This window comes from Artibeus jamaicensis, unplaced genomic scaffold (genome assembly GCF_021234435.1).
Source record: "Artibeus jamaicensis isolate MK-2021 breed Jamaican fruit bat unplaced genomic scaffold, CSHL_Jam_final contig_3152, whole genome shotgun sequence".
Lineage (NCBI taxonomy): Eukaryota > Metazoa > Chordata > Mammalia > Chiroptera > Phyllostomidae > Artibeus > Artibeus jamaicensis.
The window spans coordinates 1,735,194-1,756,337 of NW_026521729.1; the positions used below are offsets into that span (position 1 = coordinate 1,735,194).

At 45.9% G+C, this 21,144-nt stretch overlaps 1 protein-coding gene across 2 annotated transcripts in view; it reads right to left on the bottom strand.

The window, feature by feature from the left end:
• Positions 1-3,724: 3,724 nt before the first annotated feature.
• The window catches only part of RSPRY1 (ring finger and SPRY domain containing 1), a 42,099-nt gene continuing 24,679 nt past the window's right edge, over positions 3,725-21,144 (bottom strand). For both annotated transcript variants that reach the window (XM_037141503.2, XM_037141504.2), the window contains exons 10-15: positions 20,933-21,076; positions 16,218-16,329; positions 14,093-14,195; positions 13,558-13,710; positions 8,617-8,721; positions 3,725-5,250 (exon numbers count right to left, since the gene is read on the bottom strand). In XM_037141503.2, the coding sequence (XP_036997398.1) occupies positions 5,154-5,250; positions 8,617-8,721; positions 13,558-13,710; positions 14,093-14,195; positions 16,218-16,329; positions 20,933-21,076 (714 nt within the window). In that variant the 3' untranslated portion in view covers positions 3,725-5,153. The remainder of the gene's footprint in view (positions 5,251-8,616; positions 8,722-13,557; positions 13,711-14,092; positions 14,196-16,217; positions 16,330-20,932; positions 21,077-21,144) is intronic.

The following is a 21,144-nucleotide window of genomic DNA, read 5'->3' on the forward strand; positions in this document are numbered from 1 at the left end:
AATCACAGACGTGTTGCCTGATGTTAGGGGCGGGGAAAAGGTAGGGAGCGGAAGTGATGGAAAAGGATGGAGTCTCGGAGGGAAAGGCGGTGGTTCTCAGCGAGCACCACGGGCTGGTTGGCGTGTTTTCGTGCTGTGCGGCGATTAAATCTCACATCACCCCCGTTTTGTAGAAGGAATCCAAGCCAAGTCCCTGAATTTCCTCATTTGCAAATTACAAGATTAGCTAGTTTAAAACGGTTTTTAAGAGCACTGTAAACTGCAAATCTCTGGAGAGATTTTGAAACAAATAATTGCCGACGTCAGATTTGCAAGGCAGTTACTCCCTGTCGTGGAAGGACAGCCTCACAGAAAGTGGATATCTGGAACATCATAAATATTCACATCATAAAGACTATTCGACCCTTGCTGCTATGGTTCAGTGGATTGAATGCTGGCCTGTGAACCAAACGGTGGCCAGTTTCATTCGCAGTCGGGGCACATGTCTGGGTTGCGGGCCAGGTCCTCCGTGGGAGGCACACGAGAGGCAACCACGCAATGATGTTTCCCTCTCTTTCTGTCCCTTTCCCTCTCTAAAATAAAATATATATTTTTAAAAAGACTCTTTGATAGCAACCGGTTTCTTTGCTAATTGGGCGAGATGAAAGTTGACAGACTCCCTTTGAACAATGCAATCAGAGAAAATGCCCAAATTTGCCAAAACGATTCCTGAGAGCTTATTTCTCTTGTTCAGACCACTGGGCATTGAGTCCCTTCCATCTGCATTGTATCACCTTTTGGCCAAGTGTGGCACATGGTACAGGGATTTAAGATATGGCAATTGTTATCAAGACACAATTGTATCTAGGATAGGATCAATTTTCAGAGGTACTAGCTCTGCTTAACACCCAGTAGGAGACAGGCATCTAAAAAAGGTTTGCGGAATAACTGGACTGAGTTCTGTTCAAGTCCAGCACTGGCCACACAGTTCAAAGCAAACTTGGCAAATTTCCTCATGACCTACTTTCTGTATAAACCACTCTTTTCTTTTGGACTAAATGAACTTGCCCACCCTTTCTACTGCTAAATCATGTATGGGGTCCGAGTGGAGGGAGAAATGATGACTTCATCTATTCTGATTACCTATGGCTGTTGCAAGCCACCCGAAAAGCTTGGTGGCTTAAAATAATGATTTCGCTCGCCAATCTGTAGTTTGGCAGGACTTGCAGGGAGAGCTAGGTTGTGTCTATTCTATTCCGCATCAGTTGGGGCAGTGGAATGGGGCTAGAGGAGTCTCTTCCCCAGAAGCTCATTCACATGGCTGGAACATTAGTGTTGGCTGTTGGCTGGGAGCTCAGTGTGGATGTTTGTTAGAGGGCTGGGGTGGAGGGGTTTCAGTTCCTCTACGTGTGCAATAGGCCTTCCCAGGGATGCTCGCTTTTCCTCATTCCGTGGTGGCTGGTTCCAAGAGCAATTACCTCAAGAGACAGGAAGTGGAAGCTGCCAGTCATTTAAGGGTCTGGGACTAGACACTTGGCATAGAATCCCATCCACTGAATCATATTGATCAAGCAGCCACAGAGTCCACCTAGATTTAAGGGGAGGGGACATAAACCTCACTTATAGATGGAAGGAATGTCAAAGAACTTGTGACCAACTTTAGTCCACTTCACCACCTCTGGCTATTAGAACAAACTATAACAACAAATGGGGATATGCCCTGGCTGGTGTGGCTCAGAGGACTGAGTGCCAGCCTGTGAACCTAAGGGTCTCCAGTTCAATTCCCAGTCAGGGCATATGCCTGGGTTATAGGCTGGGTCCCCAGTTGGGGGTGTTCGAGAGACAGCTTATGGATGTTTTCTCTCACACATGAATGTTTCTCTTCCGCTTTCTCCCTTCCTCCCCCTCTCTAAAAATAAATCTAAAACAACAAAACAAAAACTATTGGGATAAAGATAATCATAGGTACCCACTAGTATACTCAGGCATGTGCCAACTACTGGCGCCAAACATTTATAAATATGTTGTCTCCTTCTGAAATACTTGCAACCCTATGAGAAAAACTGCAATGAAGTACCGTCATTTCCATTTCACAGATTAGGGAACCAAGGCTCAGAAGTCCTTGCAAACTTGCAACAAGGAAAATCATGGGCCTGAAACATGGATCCAGGCTCACTCCTGTTTTACTCATCACGCCAAACTCCAATCTCTGAGTTAGACCACAGCGGAAACCAGAACGATACCCTTCTGAAAAAAGAGCCAGAAAACCAAACTCCAGAATGGTGTCCTTTCTGTAGAAAAATAAATGTACTGTATTAAATGTTTCCCATGAATTATTTCTTAAATCCTTTGTGGGGTAGTTACTACTTGTTTTAAGTGGATAGCAAAAAATGGACAATCTGTGAAAGAGCTGATCTTAGTGGTATAGTGTTTTCATGGATGTGTATTCAAGATGGACATAATTTATGCAAATTAGTCATTTGCATAAATCTTCTGCTAGTGAAATTATTTCTGTGATTGAATCATTGTTTCCTGGCATTCTGCAAATGGCTCTGTGACTTCACCTTGCTTTATCAATCTCATTCAAAAAAGGTGGCAATTCATTAAAAACTTTTTTTTTTTTTTTGCTGGAATCCTGAGGGTATTTCTGGAACACATAATATATAAACTACATTTTTGTTCTCTCTGGTGCAGTATGTCATCAGTAAGAGCCTAGCTTTCAATTTCTGTTAAAATGCTTACAGGCTGCGCAGGTACAGAGCTATTGTTTCCTCTCTCTCACACAGCTTGCTAGTTGGTTCTATGTCAAATATCTTTCCCTTTGGTCTAGAAGTTAAGAATCGGAGAAGTAGACCATCTTGTGAACAAAGTTTGAGAGAAGATTCCTGGAAAGCTACGTTCCTTTGCCTACTGACAGATTACCTATTAATTCCACTTACTTCCTCTGTCTCTGCTGGATTTACAGACCACCTTCACTTCTCAGATGAATTACTCCAAAGTCTCCCTACAGGTGTATTTCCGTATTTTGCTCACCTTTTATCCTGCACGCCACCCCACCCTCCATATTGAAGCCAGAACCATTCTTTAAAACTATTGTATTTATCAAAGCACTTGCATGCTTAAACTTCTTTGCTTTCTATTGCATTTAGGATGAAATACCTTCACATGGCTTCATGAGCAACCCCCCTGATCTCCCCATCACTGGAGCCCACAATGCAGCCCACTCGGTTCCTCTCTTACTAGCTGCAGGGCCTTCCGTCAGATCCTGAAGCCCGGGGAGCGTCCCGGGGGAGGGCCTCTGCCCACAGCGTCGTGCTCACGTAGCCACCCGGACCAAGATGCCCGTTCTCAGTCTCGCCTGGCTGGCCCTGTCCTACTTCTTGCTCATGTTACTTTCTCGGTGAGGTTTCTTCTACCCTTTCCCCCATCTAAACGAAGTTCTCCTCATTCTCTCTCATAGCATCACACTCTTTTCTTTCAAGGCACTAACAATTTATTGTAATAAATATATGTTGCTCTCTTCCTACTACCAGATGTTAGCCCCATGAATAGGCCTGTTTGAATACTGTACTGGCACGATGCCCAGAACGTATTAGATGCTCAATAAGGAGTTGCTGAATGAACAGGAATTAACCTTGCTTCTTAATCCTACTGCTTGGTTCTCCCCTACTCTGGAAAGTAGCCCCTAAACCCGAGAGTATGCTGTCTTGGAACTTCAGCAGCAGGCACCAATTAAAGTTGTGAAATCTTAGTAAAAAAAGGCAACAAATGTTTTATTTCTTCAATGCAAATTACTGTATTCACCACAAGCTAAAGAAAACATATATTTATATATATATTTGATTTATGGAAGACGAAGACATGGAAAAAAACCCAGCACCCCAACAAGTACAGCCAGGAAGGAACTCAGCTCTGTAATGGGACATCTTAAAGAACCACAAACAAGAAAGGGTGGGGAAAGAAGAAAAAAAAATGTGCATTGAGTTTAAGACATTGTAAAACTCAGAAGACATATTTGCTATTCAAGTATAAACTCAGTAAGGACTTGGCATAAATTGAAAGGCAGCTGCTGAGGTACACCATTATAAAATAAGTTCTAGGAATTTACAATTCTACCTTCCAATTTTCTGGGAGAAAAAACCAAACTCTTGAAGGTCTTCACCAGAGACCCTGAGAGGGATGAACACTTTTGATGAAGACATGGTCAGCAACCCATGATTGAATTCACTATTCAGAACCATGTGATTTATTTAACACAACAGGAATACGTGCTCTCAGACTGTCCTCTAAGAGTCTTTGAGACTATTCGTTCAAGAGTTTCAAAGTATATTACTTCCAAAAACAATACTGATTAAAAAAATTTTTTTAAACAAAAACCTGATTTGATGGTACCTTAAAAATACTCTAAATACCAAATTTTCTCCAGTCAGCCATTGCAGTCAGTTTAAGAATTCCTCCTGCAATGTGAGAACATTTCCCCTCACAAAACGTGGGTCCTGAAATTGGACAGAAACACGAGTGTGGAAACACCACCAATGTTCTGCGGTTAAAAAAAACGAGGATGTTCTTTGGAATCACTGAAATATCAAAAATCGGGCTTGTTTTGTTCTTCCTATCGTCTGTGCACCTCCTTGGAGGCCCTCCGCGTTGCCGCAGTACTGACCTGCGTGATTCTAGCTTTACAGATTCGAGTCTCCAGTGCAAGAGCCACACTAACACACGGCTACCTCGGGCCAGTGGGAAGTCACGCTTAACCCAGAAATGGCGTCATGTGCTCCTCCGTAATGACCTTCTGCCAAAATAAAACTTTAGGACACGAGACAAAACATCCTGGGTTAAACGATCCAATGACCCCAACCAGGAGAACTCCTGCGTGGCTCCGGCGCTCCAGAGGGCGCGCTCCCCTACCGGTTGTCATGGAAGACCCGGGCCTTGCTCGCGAGCGCTCGGCCTTCCTCGGCCACGAAAGGGATTTCCCAGGGCTGGCGAGTTGGGTTAGGTTCTAAGAGAATTTTGTCTTTGAAAAACTACCGTTTTTAGCATAAAATCTGGCCATGGCTATAAGTTTCAATGTGCATACGACTGATTAGAGATGGGTTTTTTTTCCTTTGTTTTTCTTTTCAACATTGGCTGGAACTGAGTAGAAATAAGTCCATAATGTCTCTTCACGTGTGTCATGAAATATGCGAGATCTGTCTGACTCTGGACACTATTTCTTTACGACACAACGGGCAGGTCTCCAGTTGCAAGGCACAATTCATGCACAGGTCACTGAGAAGAAAGACAAACACCAGTTAGGTGAGCGCGTCAAAGGGACCACCGCTGCCGACTCAGGCCACCTAAAACGTCAATAAGCTTGTTAGTGGAACGAGTAAGAATCAGTGGCTAAAAAAGGAAGTAAGTATATAAATAATAAGTCTCTCTCCCATCTCTGACCCTTGGTCTTCCTCTCCCGAGGAAGCTTGTGTGCATTCTTCCCGAAGTCTCCATGTGCACGGCATATATGTGCAGACGTGTATAAGTATGTAGAGACTCAACACTATTTTTCCCAGACAGCTAGCCATTGAGCCCAATATCATTTGCCAAATAGTCCGTATTTTATCGTAGATTTGACACCGTATCTTTATCACGTGTTAAAATTTTCACTTGTAGTTAGTTCTGTTTCTGGGTTTCTACCCTGTTCTGCTGTTCTGTCATTTTGTTCATAGATTAGGACTGGACAATAAACATTTGTTTTAATATCTTAAGATGTGGTAGGTAGGGTGGCACTCTTCCATACCTCTTCTGCTTTAGAATTTTCTGGCCAGCCCTGACTGGTGTGGCTGTTGGCTGGGTGTCATCCTGCAACGCGAAAGGTCACCGGTTCCATTCCTGGTCAGGGCACATGCCTGGGTTGTGTGTTTGGTCCTCGATTGGGGTGCGTGTAAGAGGCAACCAATCGATGTTCCTCTCACACTGATGTTTCTCTCCCTTTTTCCCTCCCTTTTCCTCTCTCTAAAAATAAATGAAATCTTTAAAAACACCCCATAAAACTAGATAAAAAACTTTTCTGGCCTTAGTATCATATGAATTTTTAAATTAGTGTTTCTATTTCTAGAAAAGAACTCATGTAGCCCTTTTTATATGGAGCAAATTAAACTTAGGGATTAGGGAAAACGTTCACTTTCACAATACTGAGGTCGTCCTATCCAAGAGCAGATTTATTTATCTTCTATTCCGTTCCTTGGTAATTTAATTTTTTTTCCCATAGGCACCATGTACTTCCTGGTATGTATTCACAGATAGCCTTTTTGGGACTATTATAAAAGGAATTTTCAATTACACCTTCTAACTGATGGCTGTTCATACAGAAAAGAGATGCTAATTTTTACTGACTAGTTTATTCAATGGGTTTTCAGTGTTTAATCTATCATCTCCAAATGATTCTGCTCCTCCTTCCCGTTCCTCTCCCTGCTTTCGTCTTGTCTTGACTGCCTTCACTTAGAGAATGTAAGTCATGGTACTGCCTGCAAGCATCCATGTCTTGTCCCCAACATTTGCTGGACGACTTCCAGTATGTCACCATTAAAAAGATGCTAGCATTTGGTTGAGACATATATGTCTTTATATTGTTAAAGAAGCATCCACACATTCCTATTTTAAGTGGTTCTGAAATATCTCATCCATTTGGAATGGATATTCAATTTTACTTAGTGCCTTTGCAACATTTTTGGAGACAGTGTTTAATTCCCTGTGCCTCCTCCTGCTGGCCCATTTAAGTGCGTCATACTAATAGACGTTCTATACTGTACCAACCTCACATTCCTGAGACAAGCCCCCCCTTGACTGAGTTGCTAGGTCCTATTGCTAATATTTGAGATTTTTAGATTTAAGTTTTCTGTTTTTGTGTTTCCTTTATCACCTTTTGGTATGATCATCCTGGAGGCTTTGTAAAAAGAATATGGTGGTTTTCCTGCTTTCTCTGTGGTCTGGAGAACTTTAAATAGGATCTATCTACTCCCTGAGAGTTGGAGGAATTCACCTGGGAAATCTTCTGGGCTTGGTGATTGTGGGGAAAGCCAAAGGTAGCTTTGATGTTTTTTGGGGTTTTTTTAGATTTTATTTATTTATGTTTAGAGAGGGGAAGGGAAGGAGAAAGAGAGGAAGAGAAATATCAATGTGTGGTTGCCTCTTGCACACCCCACACTGCGGACCTGGCCCACAACCCAGGCATGTGCCCTGACTGGGAACTGAACAGGCGACCGTCTGGTTCACAGGATGGCACTCAAACCACTGAACCACACCAGCCAGGGGCGATCATCATCTCAAATTCTTCTTTGGTAACAGAAATACAAGATTTTTCAGTCTCTTCTCAGGTTCTGTTCATGTTATTCAGTTTATTCAGACTTCTTTTCTTGAACTGCTACCCTCCACTCCATCCTTTTAAACTGTTGCTGCTAAAACCTGAGCTAGATTTTCTTGTAATTCTTTTCATTTCCTCCTCCAACCAGTTTTGGATTTATCTATTAAGGATACTGCGCTCACACTTAAGAAACCTGGTTCTAAGTTTTTAGATTTCAGCCTTATTCTGTGCAGAAACACTGAGAGGGCCAGAGAGCACAAAGATGAATAAGACCAGATTCTACCTTTTGGGATCTTAACATACTTATGGAGCAAAGATCAAAAAGGGTATCCAGATACCCAGCCTTAAACTCTGCATCTGCCTGTGAGGCCCTGATAACAGAACTTCCGCAGGGGCGCAAAGTGAGGAATTCTGGGCTGGCGCTGTGGTGCCTTCCTTTCAAAGTGACACTGGCACAGGTGAGGGTGGAATGCAGGACACTGCATGACTGTCCCTTAGCAGTCGTCAGATGATAACCCATTTCAAAGGACAGCAGATAAGCAGAGGCACAGTCAGGGGCCCAGGCTGAGACATACTGAGGGTGACAAACTGGCATCCATCACTCCAGGCTCTGGACCCCTAGGAGACCTGGTGGCTACAGCTATGTCAAAATAGGAGCAAGGCAGGAGCAATTGGGCTGTGATGAATTACAGGGAACTGGCCTGGAATGTCGGCATGAGTACTGCTCACACATCGTCAGCACACACACCTGGGTCAGGCCAGGGCCTGCCCATCGCCAACCCTGTTCCAACCCTGGCTGGGATGGCCTTTTTGTGTGGTCTTGATATTTAGCTGTCCTGTTCTTTAGGGTCTGGGCTGCCCTCTGAGTTGATCTCATACAACTGAACTTTGGTTAGATGGCAGGGCGATGCCTCCTTCTCAGTGGTTGGGAGTATAAATAATAAATATATATGTGGAAGCTCTAAGACTAAGAATTGCCTAAGAAGCTCATAAATAGCTTCTTGTGATGTGAAAACAGCCCAACGGGCAGGTCTCCAGTTGCAAGGCCCAAGGCACACAGTGCTGAGAAACCAAAGAGCTTCCTCGTCAAGCAGCAGCTTCTATTTCAGGTACTTTCTTGGAAGTCAGCCATGCACTACTTGGCAAGTATAATTCCTCATTCAGCCCACTTTAGATAAAAGAAGCTTGATGAACTGCTATGAAACTGGAAACACTCTAAAAGCAATTCAAGAACAGGATGAAACTTTGCGTAACGTAATGTACGAGACAGGCGCTTCTCAAACAAACCGTCTTACCTGTGCCCACATGGCTTCAGCTGCGTGTCTGCCACCTCATCACAGCACAGGGAGCAGCAGTTTTCCCGGATGCTGACTTGCTTCAACAGAGCAAGACGCCTGTGCCTGAGTAGAAAACACGGTGTGTCAACAAATAAATGGGCCCCGTGAGCAGTGAGGCGTAGGCAAGGCTCTGAAACTGCTCCGTGCTGTGTACAAAAAAGGGGCTACGCAGCAGACCTGACACGCTCAGCCGACCTGACAAGTAGTGACTGAAAGGGACCACACATTCCTAACTGAGGGGTCATGGTAGGTAGTCACATGACAGGCCTATCATTCCTTAGTGATGGGTTAACCTTTTCCTTACTTTTCCACTGTTCTCAGGCACCTGGGACACCAAGCCTTTGAAATGTGATCTTCTCCAAACCCTTGGGAGGCATAACCACTAGGTGGCGCCCCTCAAAGCCCTGTCTCCTTGTTGCCCACGCACAATCTCTATTTACTGGAAATGTTAAATTGTTACTATCCTGTACCCCGTGAGAGCTTGGTTCTGAGCACGTTCTCAGTTTGGCTTAAATAAATGCTAAAAACTCGTAAAATATTCTGCAGATTTGGGCATTCTTGCATTCTAGTACATGAAGTACACTAAACTTGGTCCAGTAGTTTTCACAGGCATTTCATCTCACAAAGGCTGGAAATCACTGGGTTCCATCTGGAATAAAGACGTCATGGTCACTGCCACGGTACAAACAGTTCAAGGAACTGATCTGCACAAGGTCACACATCGCAAACAGACTGAGAAATCAGGTTCAGATCTTTTAGTTCTTACTCCAGCATTCTTTTCATTTTACCAGCAAATTTTCAACCGTGTAAGTCACACATCTTTGAGAACTTCATGGAAAGCATAGGGCCTTTCCCAAGAAAAACGCACCAACGTAAGTTTTCATACAATTTCACTAGGTTTTATAATTGCCCATCACAGACTCCCTGAAAGTCCAGGCGCTTCAGCTTAGAACCCTTGTATTTTCACTGTGTGGAATGGAAAGACAGAACCACACTGCTGAAGGTCAGCCCTGACGGGTGGGCAGGAGAAACATGAAACATTCACTCAGGTACGTAAGGCCTTCCTCTGTGTCGGACACTGTGCCCAGCCCTGGAGATCCAGCAGTAGAGACAGGACTAAAAACGTTCTCTGCCTTCAGAAAGCTTACATTCAGTGCGGGGAGACAGACAAGAAACTAAATAAAAAAGTGAACTATACGGAGTGTCAAGCACTGATGAGCATGAACATGAAGAAAAATACAGTGGGGAAAATGACAAGGAGGGCGCACCAGAAAAGGTGACATTTACCCCTGGCTGGTGCAGCTCAGTTGATTTGAGCGCCAGCCTGTGAACTATAAAGTTGCTGGTTTGATTCCCAGTGAGGACACAAGCCTCGGTTGGGGGCCACGCTCCTAGTCAGGAGTGTGCCAGAGGCAACTGATGGCTGTGTCTCTCACACTCTGATGTTTCTCTCCCTCCCTTCCCCGCTCTGTAAAAAGAAATAAATAAAACTAGAGTATATTTTAGAAGCAGCAAGGAGGCCGGAGGCTGAAGAAGCTAAATGAATGGGAGACGGAAGGAGATGGATTCGAAGATGTAACAGAGGAGGAGACACACTGTAGGGCATGGCAGGTCACCGTGCGGATTTAAGCTTTTATCTTAAGTGACATGGCAAGCCACGAGTGTTCTGAGCAGAGAAGCACATGATGTGATTTAAACTGTAACACCGTCATTCTGGACACTGTACTGACTGAACAGAGTGAAGGGGGGCAAGGCAGGAACAGGGCAAAAGTAAATCCAGGGGAAAAGGAGGCTGGAGCCACAATGGGAGCAGTGAGAATGAACGGTAAGGAGCGGCTGGACCTGGGCTGTAACCTGAAGACACGGCCTACAGGACTTGCTGAGGAATGGGACATGGGAAGGGCAGAAAGAAAGGTGTCAAGGACACACCGGGGTCCTGGCCAGGGAACCCAGAGTGATGACGAGGTTATTAAGAGACGAAGGAGGACTGCGGAGGGGCGGGTGGCCCGACGTGGAGGACTACTGTGGCTGAGAGCTGGGCGGATACACAGTGCTTCACTGTGCTATTCTGTTTTTTTCTTCTTGTGTGTATTTAAAGTTTTCCATTATAAAAAGGTACAGAAGAAAAGAAGAATGAACAAAAGGAGAGGTACTAGAGACAGAGAACACACACAATGCAGACCAGTCTACAAAATCCCAAGAAGCAACAGGGCCAGGATCCCCTCATCTGAAACCAGGAAGGACACTATTCCAGTGAGAAGTATCCCTGAATGTAAAATTTTGGACACGGGCTGAAAACATTAATGGCATAGAAAACGGTCTTGGGCATGTTAGCACTTAAAGCCACACTTTGTAAGCAAGCGTGACTGGAATGTACTAGCATTAAGAAAGCCACTCAGGTAGCTTCCGACGACTCCTACCTGGCGTCACTGTCGGTGACAACAAAGTCCAGTGCAGCTTGTAACTCTGCCGCCCTTATTCCAGGCAGGCCGCCCTGTCAGCGCTGCCCTGACGCGGCACCAAGAGAGTGCCCAGAAGTTGCCCGCAAAAGGAGATCTGCCCCTAGCAGATGCCTGTTACCATCTGACTTTCGGAAAGTGTGATCCCGCGGGGGCGGCTAACTAAATGCCAAGGCAGTTTTAACTTCAGCAAGCCTTCAGGGGACTCTGGATGGATCGATCGTGCCTTTCACGGTGTTTGTGAGAAGGCAGACTGGTGTATGCACCACATGCAAGACAGGCTACATGAAAAAAGTGACGGGGTGTGACAGATGAGAGAGCTGTCACTTCGGACTTTCACCAAGAGGAAATCAGGCTCAGAATCTCTGTCGGGCACCACGACAAGTTACGGGGAAGTTCTAGGAATAAACTTTAGGTCCCTAAGCTGGGATGTAAGTGGCCCTTCGGTTTTTGGGCCATTTCTGGAAGCTTCCTACTGCAGATGATGCTGCTGTCACTGTGTGACATTTTCCGGTTCCTCTGGAAACTGCTGAGGCACTCTCGGGCCTTGGGGCACTGAGTCCAAGGTGAAGCGCAGCCCAGGTGCTCACACACCCGCCGTCTGAGCCAACACCGGGCTAGGCTTACAACATTACGTCACAGGCACCTTCAGGGGCGTAACGGGCCAACACGGGCCACGCCAGGGCCCGTGTGGTTGCCTCCACTGCAGGGAGAGACTCGTCACTGACATAACACATGTGACAGTAACAGCAATTAGTAACAGCAATGCTCTTCTTCACAAAGGCCCAGGAAGCTGCTCTGTTAAAGGATGAGAAACTTTGGCTCACATCGTGAAACAAGTTTCAACTTGAAGTGGTTACCAGGAAGCAGCTGGAGTCCTTCCCAGCTTAAGGAACAGACCAGGAGCGTTTCATACGGAAGGAAAGCGGGCATTCGTCCACTGAGGCTGAGCCAACCACCGCTGCTGTGAAGTTTCACCCAAGATGCCCTCCGCTGTCCTAACAGCTGCAGAACAGCGTTGGCATTCTTACCACGCAGTGAAACCCAACGAGAAGTCTGTTTCCACAAACCCAAGTCTGTTAAAAGATGGACTTCACTTCCCAACGTTTAGGATTTACGGACATCAAGTGAAGTTGGTGTGCAGGGCTTTTTGGTGTGTGTGTGCATGTGTTACACTGTCTGACGTTCATAACCAAGGTCGTTCAGCTCATAACCACCATTTGGAGTGTCTTTCTTTCTGGGGCCTGCAGCACTTTAAAGGGCAGTGACCTCACCTGTTACCTAACAGCCTGGTGGCAGTCCCGTGTGAAACTGCCTCGGTCAGGTGCTTCTGGGGACCACAGCTCTTAATTTTTTCCAATTAATTTTATAATAATGGCTTTTTAAAAAATACTCTTCTGGGATGTGTTTTAGTAATTCATATTTCCTAGGAAGTACTATTTACTTAGATTTCAGATTATTTGTAGAAAGTTGAAAAAAAGCCTCTAGAAATGATGCGGACAGACCCTGGCTTGTGGGGTCTGTGGCATTGTGGGTGACGCTAGAGAAATTCACAGGGACTACTGAGTCCTGTGGAGGAAAAGGGACGGCATGGATTCTCTCTCAAGAGGAGAAAAAGCCTCAGAGCACCTCGGCCCACTCTCAAGGGGTGAGGGCCCAGACCCCTGCCTGGACAGGACTTCACTGGGTTCAATTAGCACAGGAATAAAGCTCATCAATCATCGTCAGGCAAAAATTATTAAACAATAGATAGCATTCAAAGAACTCTGAGGGCCTATTTTGCCTCAGGGTCAAATAGCTAAAGGGCCATAAAATTTGGGGGAAACAAACTCATTTCAGGCTTGGACCCTTATCACTTAAATTGAGGGTATTAGCAAAGCAGGTTTCACAGGATTTTATGCATTCTTTCTTAGGCCTGATAGCCCTGGGGAACCTGCCCTTTCCTGGGCCTCACCCACCTCCAGCATTGTTTCACGATTAAGGCATAGTTTCAGGCTTAAATCAGGCAGGGGAAGTAAGGCAGCCAAGAGATTAGGAGACTTCGTCCAGACAGAATGAGGACTCAGGCTGTGTCAAAGCCGAGGGGCACAGGTCCATCACCTCCTTTTTCTATAGTCCCCCAAGTCCTTCCCTGGGGCCTCCCCATGATCGTGCCTGTCTTTAGGTCGTCCCTTCCTTGAGGAATCTTACCTGTCATTGGCTAACCAATCAAGCACTGGGGGCCAGGCAGGGTGAAGTAAAAGGAGCAGAGGTGACACCCTTGCCAGGGAGATAAGCTTCGTCTCTTTAGTGACTTATGGTCCCCGGGTCACTCACTCAGCCTTAGCCATGGCGGGGTTACAGCTTCTGAAACCAGGCAGGGCAGTTCCCAACATAGAAACTTGTAATTTCTCATGGGGTGTATGCGAAGGTTTGGACACAGTGGGCACAGGCCCCTTACCTTGGCAAAATGATTTTATCTTCAGCTGTCAGGAAGGCGTAATCATTAAAAGTGCTAAATTTCACAGGTGGTGGATATTTGAATGGTTTTGCTCCAAAATTGAACTCACATTGTTGATATGACATGAAACTAGCTGCAGCAAAAAATCCGGATCTACAGGTAAACATGAATGCAGAGGTTAGGCAAGTTCATTAAGCAAAGCAAAGCTCACACACGACGGGGTTTGCAGAGGTCGGAACTGTCACACCCTGGCCGAGAGGGCGGCAGGCTCTGTGTCCTGACCTAGGCTGACCGGGCCGCTCTATCTGGTCCCAGGAAGGGATCTCCTGCCCTTGCTTGTCAGGTAAAACTCCAGGATAGCTGTAGGTATGATCGAATGGGTCCTCAAACTTGAAATAAAATGGTTTCTCAACCATTTTATTTCAAGTTTGAGGACCCATTCGCAACTGACTATATAAATGGGCAAAGTCTTTTTTCTGGAGAAAAGTGCATTCCGTGCATCTCCTCAAATTTTTTACTGGAAAAAGCTACTTACACAGTAGATGAAAAGACTTGCTTCTCAGGAGGCAGCTGGTTGCCATTTAAAAAGAAGATCATTTGCTTTTCATTCAAGTCCAACAGAAATCCTACTGTATCTCCTACAGGATAGAGCAAAACACTGTTACGATAACGGTGACACTATTGGATTTTACTAAGTGCTGCAGGGTTCCGATGTCACTGCGCTGAGCCTGCATTTGCAGTAGCCAGGAGTCAACACCCCTCTCCCCTGCTCCTTCCGCACTGCTCTGAGCCCTACGTAACCAGTGCTTCAGTGCAGCGCTGGGAAGAAAGTGCTGTCAGTTAATCCACGACAGGCCCAATTTCGAAGATGTTAAAAATGTGAAAAAAGATACGTGCATTTTGGGATCAGTGAAATTTGCTGGAATCAAAACCATGTGCTTTTTTGCCTCTTGGTTGAGATTTAAAACGCCCTAAGGTAACAGCCGCCCCAAAGCATGGTTTTGGCGGTGGTGTTCACCTTCGCTCATGAAGCTTTTGCTTTCTAAACTGTTGGAGATGAACATGTGGATTACACAGTGATGACGTGGAAGATGACACTCCTTGCGGGTGGCAGGGCATCTGGTATTACGGAGCGAAAGGGCTTGAAAAATGAAATTCTTTATCCCCCTTGCAGGAGGAGTTTCACTTAAAGCGTTTATCCTGAGGAAATCCAGAGTGGCTTGTAGTACATTTTTATAATAGTGATTTAAAAAGGTTAAAATGTAACTGGCCAATCTTGAGGCACTGATTAATAAAGTATAATTATATGACAATATATTTACACCAAATTTTTGTTTCTTAAAATAAATACCTGAATGGAGGAAGTACAAGGGATTTTAGCTTCACTTTTCTTTTCCCCCCTATTTTCCAAATTTTTGTAATAAACATATTACTTCAGTAATGCTTTTTAAAATTATTTAAAAAACAAACCAGACAGTCTTTGCAGACAGTGCCTCTATCTAATGCTCCGGTAAATGAAGTTTCATATTCCTTTAAGAACCTGCAAGCCATTAAAGTGAAGACTTACGTTGGCTTTTACAGTTTTTTCCTTTCCCACGCTGTCAGTTTAGTTAATCAAGTGAAGCTGTCCCTGCACAGTGATCAATTTCCTGCTCTCTTAACATGCCTGAAAATTCCATTTACGTTTACAATGCTGACTGGGGCAGGAAACAGAGAGAAGAGGGCTTGGGGCAGAAGAGCGGATATATCCCCTCTCTAGTTCCAGTCCAGTGCTGGGAATAAAATCCTTCCACAGGCTCCATCCCCTGCCATCTGACTGTGTATCTTCAGAACCAGTGTGGGGGTGGTAGGTGGGTGGCTGGGTGGGTGGGCAGGTCACCAGGAGGCCCCCTGAGAATACCACCCTCCAATGCAGTGGTGCTGTGGCGGGCAAAGCCTGTTTACACTGAATTTAGCCAGGGGTGAAAAGACTCAATAGCCTTAAATCCTTCAGTCTCAGTATTTAACACACCAACTGTGTGGCTCTAACTTTGCTGCTTTAATCTTTCATTAATAAATGTTTTCATGGGTCTGGTGCCTTGGATACTGCAAACTGGAGGGAACAAAAATTGAATGGGGTGAAAAAGATCATGCTGTTGCTAAGATACATTCCTGCAAAACACCCTTGACCCAGGACTGAGTGTTCTGGTAGCCGGGGTGGCCCCTGTGGCATCCTGAGCCTGATGTTTGGGGAGTGGGGGCTGGGCAGATGTGTTTGAGGACCTAAACGCTTAAGCCATCTTTGGAGGCTGCGCTAGAGGTGTCCGGAATGTGTCCACTGGATGGTGGCTGTCCCACGGCCATCTGGTCTCTGAAAACGTCCTCACTGAACTGGCATGGCAATGTCCATATCCTCCAGACCACCCCCAGAGAGGAAACTGGAATTCACATTAACCTTACCAGGGTCACTTCCCACTAAATAAAGAACTTTATACTCTGAGATGTTTTTGCTGAAGGAAGGGCTCCACCAGAGAAAAACTATTCACATCCATGGCAGGGGATATGAACGCTAACTAACCCTTTTCCCATTTAATACCTTCCATTAAAACCTCTCAAGGCCCAACACAATGACCAATGCCCTAAAACCCAGTTGGTAAACTCCCGATGGACGGAGAGAATACCTTCTTTCCAGCATGGGTGGAGGTGAGGCTTACTCCTGGCATTGTACCAGATCAGCTGCCGGCAGCCATCGTAGGCGCAGGAGAACTCGTCGTCGCCAATGCCGTAGCCTTCCTGCGGGGAGACAGGGTCCGGAAGGTCAGCAAGGCTGCCGGCTGGTGGGAGGAGGCTGTCTTTTTAACCATTAACCTGTGCCTTGAATTCTAAATTTTCTTTTGGGTGAAAGGAGAGCCTGTGTTCTTGGAAGATACCCAAGTTCTGACCCAGAATCTTGTTCTAAGTGGATGGAGAATGACCTCACCAAGTATCTGCCACGTCTCACATTTGTGAGTTCATTGAATCCTCATTAACCACCTCGAGGCTGGTGGCGGCCGACTCCGTTGTGAGAAGAAATAAAGGCTCGGAGAGGTGAGCCAGCTCGCCCACAGGCACATCACTAGAGAGTCAAGTCCGGACCTTGGAGTCTTCTGATTCCAAGGACAGTGTGCGGTCCACTTCACTGCGGCCGGGTGCACACCATTCTGGTAACGGACTTTAAAACCCCCACACGCTCACAGATTTCAAGACTGGAGACGAGACGAAGGTTACAGTGGATGGTCAGCTAAGAGCTACTCAGACCAGCTCAGTTTGAGTGGCATACAGGCCCTTGGAACCCTCTGTTATTATGTGTCGCCTTTTAATTATTTCACAATTATTTTGCTTTAAAAAAGGTGGATGGAATCTTAAGTTATTCTGAGCGACTGTAAAAACAGAGGAAGCATGCACATCAGACGTCTGTTATCTCCAAGGATCAAGGGTGAAAGATTCTTATGGAGAAAGACATTGAAAATGTGGGCCAAACCCAGGAAGATTTCAGGGCCCAGTGGTGGTCTAATCAGTCCATGAGATAAACAACGCAGTGAGACATGGACTGGAAAAAGGCTCTACCAGACTCCGAGACAAGTGCACCCTGATGCACAGAGTTCCTGGACACAACATACTGAATTTGGATGCCTGTTCTCCAAAGCGAGACTTCTGAATTAGCTGCTCTGAATGCACTACTCAGACTATTTAAGAGTTAAATAAACTTGCATCTAAATTGCCTTCAGGCAGGGCAGAAATTCACCAGTCTGCTGGAAAGAACCCCTTGCTATCTATCCCTTTTAAAGCCTGATCAAGTGAGTAAAAAACCAACTTCTTATTTTATGGGTGTTCGTTGGGAAGTAGGCAAAAGGCAAACAATTGTTTTCTAAACTTTCTAATGTCCTACAAGTCCACCGCAGAACACTTGAAAGAAATCCCTAGCAGACTGCTAGCCACCAAGACTTGTGAAGAGTGGACTTGACCATGCAGTGTCTTCCAGGCCCAGATGAACTTCCCAGCAGAGTGGCACCGTGGGACAACGGGGGAGCTCAAATACTTTTCACCACAGACCAGCTTCTACAGGCTGAGAAGCAGGTGCCCCTGCCAAGCAGAGATGCACTCTAACAGCCCCCTTGAGCCTGCATCTCAGAGGGCAATCGAGGTGGACCACATCCTCCCGAAAACCTTCCCAGCAGGACTAACTGTGGTTTCCACTGGCTGAGACAAGTGAGTGAGAGGACAGGGCAGCTAACTTGGTATTTGGGGTGATAATTTTGATCTGCCTGTTTCTGGTCATGTATTTTAGTACTAGAAACATTACTTCAAAACAAAACAAAACAAAACAAAACAAAAGAAAGTTTATCTACAGCTCATCATTCAGGGAATGTTTCGAATCCTCCCACGCATGGTGGACACTGTCCTTTCTCTGTGCTGCCCAGCATCCCAACCCCTTCCTGTTACGGGAATGTAATGAAGACGCAGGGTCCCGCCTCCTGCTCTGGAGGCAGCGGGGGTCAGATGTTGGGCCTGGCCAACCAGACCCGCCCCATCAGACCCCTGGCGTGGTGAGAGGGTCCCCGGATGGAGGGATGGTTCTGAATGATTTGCTGCAGTAGTACCGGCACTGTGGCCCTGAAAACACGGACACTTTTAATTCTGTCTCTCAGCCCTGGAACCTGTCTGTCTAGTTCCCAAACCCCTTCATGGTCTGGGAGACCCCGACTGGCCTCCAAGTTACTCCTCTTCTAAGACAAGAGTCAGCTTCTCCGAGGTACAGAGTGTTCCTTGGGTTATCTTGACCAGGGTTTGACTGCTTCAGCACTTGGAAACGACGTGACTTTGCGCAAGTTTCTAAATTAATTTCTCCCAACTTCATTCTCACCTCTAAATAGGAGAATACCAACTTCCTAAACTCTCTGAAGATTAAAGATGAGTATATGAAAAGCTGGCCACAAGGTATACACTCATGAAAAGGCAAAAAATATTTTTGACAAGTCAAGATGCACCCTTGGGAACTTACTACTCCAAAACCCCCATAAAAATACAAAATAATAAAACAAACTGTTCTGTAGGGACCTGAACACCAATTATCCTTAAGTTTCTTATTTAAACGCTGGATCTCCAAGCTCCACACTTTGCTCATCCGTTCAAAACCGAAGCCCAAGCAGTAAGAGCTAAAATAAAAAGGCACTGTGGACCAACTCCAAATTTAGAAATTGGGTGTATCCTAGGAATGACTTCTTCCATAAAACCACACCCTGTCTGCACAGGCAGAGTCTGAATCACCAGAACAATGTCCATTTGAATCAAAGTTGTAAGAATGACAACATCATTAAAATTGTACTTTTGGGAAAAGATATAATCAGGCTTTATCAGTTTCTAACAGGGAATTGACCAGTACTTGGGACACAGAAAAATGTTTTTTGTTTTTTAAGGAAAGAAATTAACAGTCTACCAAGCAGTTTGGAAGGTAGGAAAACAGTATTTTAAGCCTCTTAACGTGAGGAGCCAAAGTTTCTGCAACTACATGGCAGAAGTGAGTTTCATCCATCGGATGAAAGGGTCCAGCTTCGGTGATCGTTTAAAGACATATTTGCAACACCCAGTCGCAGGTGCCCTGCCCCTGGACCCGTGTGTCTGCCGCCGCATCGGGAGGGATGAATTTTACACTGACGCTTCCTCCCTAGAGGAATCCATATTTCTTCTAATTCTTGAGTAACTTTTTCTGGGATGAGGAGATTAGACAATTCTCTGAGATGCTCCCTATTTCAAAGCAAAGAAAAGAACTATCGTAGAATAGGAAGGCAACTGATTCTGGTCCGTTTCTTTATGCCCTGCTCTCAGTTTTCTCATCTGTGAAATGGAAATTGGGATTGTAAAAACTGTTGTGGGAATCAGATAATAGACTCTAAAATGAAGGTGCTCTGGAAATTAAGATTTAAAAAAAAAATCTTCACCTGAGGTTTTTTTCATTGTTTTGGGAGGGAGAGGGAGAGAGAGATAGAGGAACATCAGTGTGAGGGAGAAATATCAATTGGTCACCTTCTCATATGTGCCTGGACTGGGGATCGAACCTGCAACCTGGTATGTGGTCTGACTGGGAATCGAACCCGTGACCTTTTGGTCTATGGGCTGATGCTCTGACTGACTGGGCCACATCAGCCAAGGCTAGAATTTTTTTTTTCTTAGTCCTAAAAAATCATCGTTAGGATATCATTTGGGGCAGGCTCTAAATGTAATGGATCCTTTAAATCAGTGCCCAGGTTGGGAACTAAGAGATTAACTAGCATTGTTCTCTGGCCCCACTTACTTCTGCCTACAAGGTGCCCCACAGAAGCCCCAAGCTTCTGGGTCTGAATGAGGTCCCGTCGACAAGGAGGTCCTGTGTCAGGGAAGGTTCCCGACAAAAGTGACGGCACACTGGAGCCTGGTTCTCCTCGCTGGACGGGGGTCTGGGCCTGACCAGTGCACTGGCCTCCTGCCTCCAACCTGCCTCGGTCCAGCAAGGAGGGAAGCAGGACGCAGGAGCGATTCTGGAGGCTACGGAGCCTTCCTGAAAGGGCCCCTTTACTCACTGTGCTCATGGCGGGCAAGCTTAGTTTGGTCTCCTTGGGTCACTTCTAAAACCTGTCCCAGGGCCTTGCATATGGGATAGGAACTTGTTTAGGTTAACAAAATAACCCAAGGGGCTCTTCCCAGCTCAAAGGGTAAAAATCACATATCCACAAAATATTCCTGATCAAACTGGATTAACTCCAAACAGCGTACAATTTGGGTAACAGGAGGAAGCCGACTAGACTGGGCCTGGGAAGGGTACGATACCTGTAGGGAGGGGAGAACCCCAGCCTCTCACACTCAAGTAGTGGTGGCCCGACCCAGCCTGCTCTGCTGGACTCCCTTCCGTTCTATGCTACCACCGTCTACAGTGAGAGGTAAATACTAAATACTGAAAACAGATGTGCCCACTAATTCCAAGGGACGTCAAGTAAGAAAAGCCTACACCTCATATTTAATGGAGGGAAGAAAACTTCGACATAGTTCTTAAAGCCTAAATGGAAGTTAAAAATGATCATGGCCCCCATATAAAAGCTGAGCCAACGACTGGCTGGGGCCAGAGCAGAGCGCACAAAGGACACATCCAGCCTCTCGGGGGAAAATTACCATGAACTTAAAACACAAGAGAGAAAAAGCCGAGGGGCAGTTTCACTTGCTTCTGCCTCTGAATCAGGCCGGTGAGCTACTGTGAGGGATCTGGCACCGCACGGTTCAGCCCAGGAAACAATTACTGCGCAAACCTATCTGAAAAAGAAGTATCCTCCACCCACTGAGCAAAAACCTGCCGCCACGCTCAGCGGCACATCCCCCGGGTACTCACATGATTGAGAAACTTGCTGTCGCGTGTGGCCCAGCCGATCTGCATGACGCCGGAAGTGACCACGGTTACTTCATAGTACCACACCCCAGCATCCACACAGAAGGTGCACCGCACGCTTTCAAAAGAGGAGGCATCGCAGCGAGCCTGGCGAAACCAGAGAGCGGGACAGTCCGCCATCAGTACCCGAAGACCACCGGGGAAAACCGACCGCT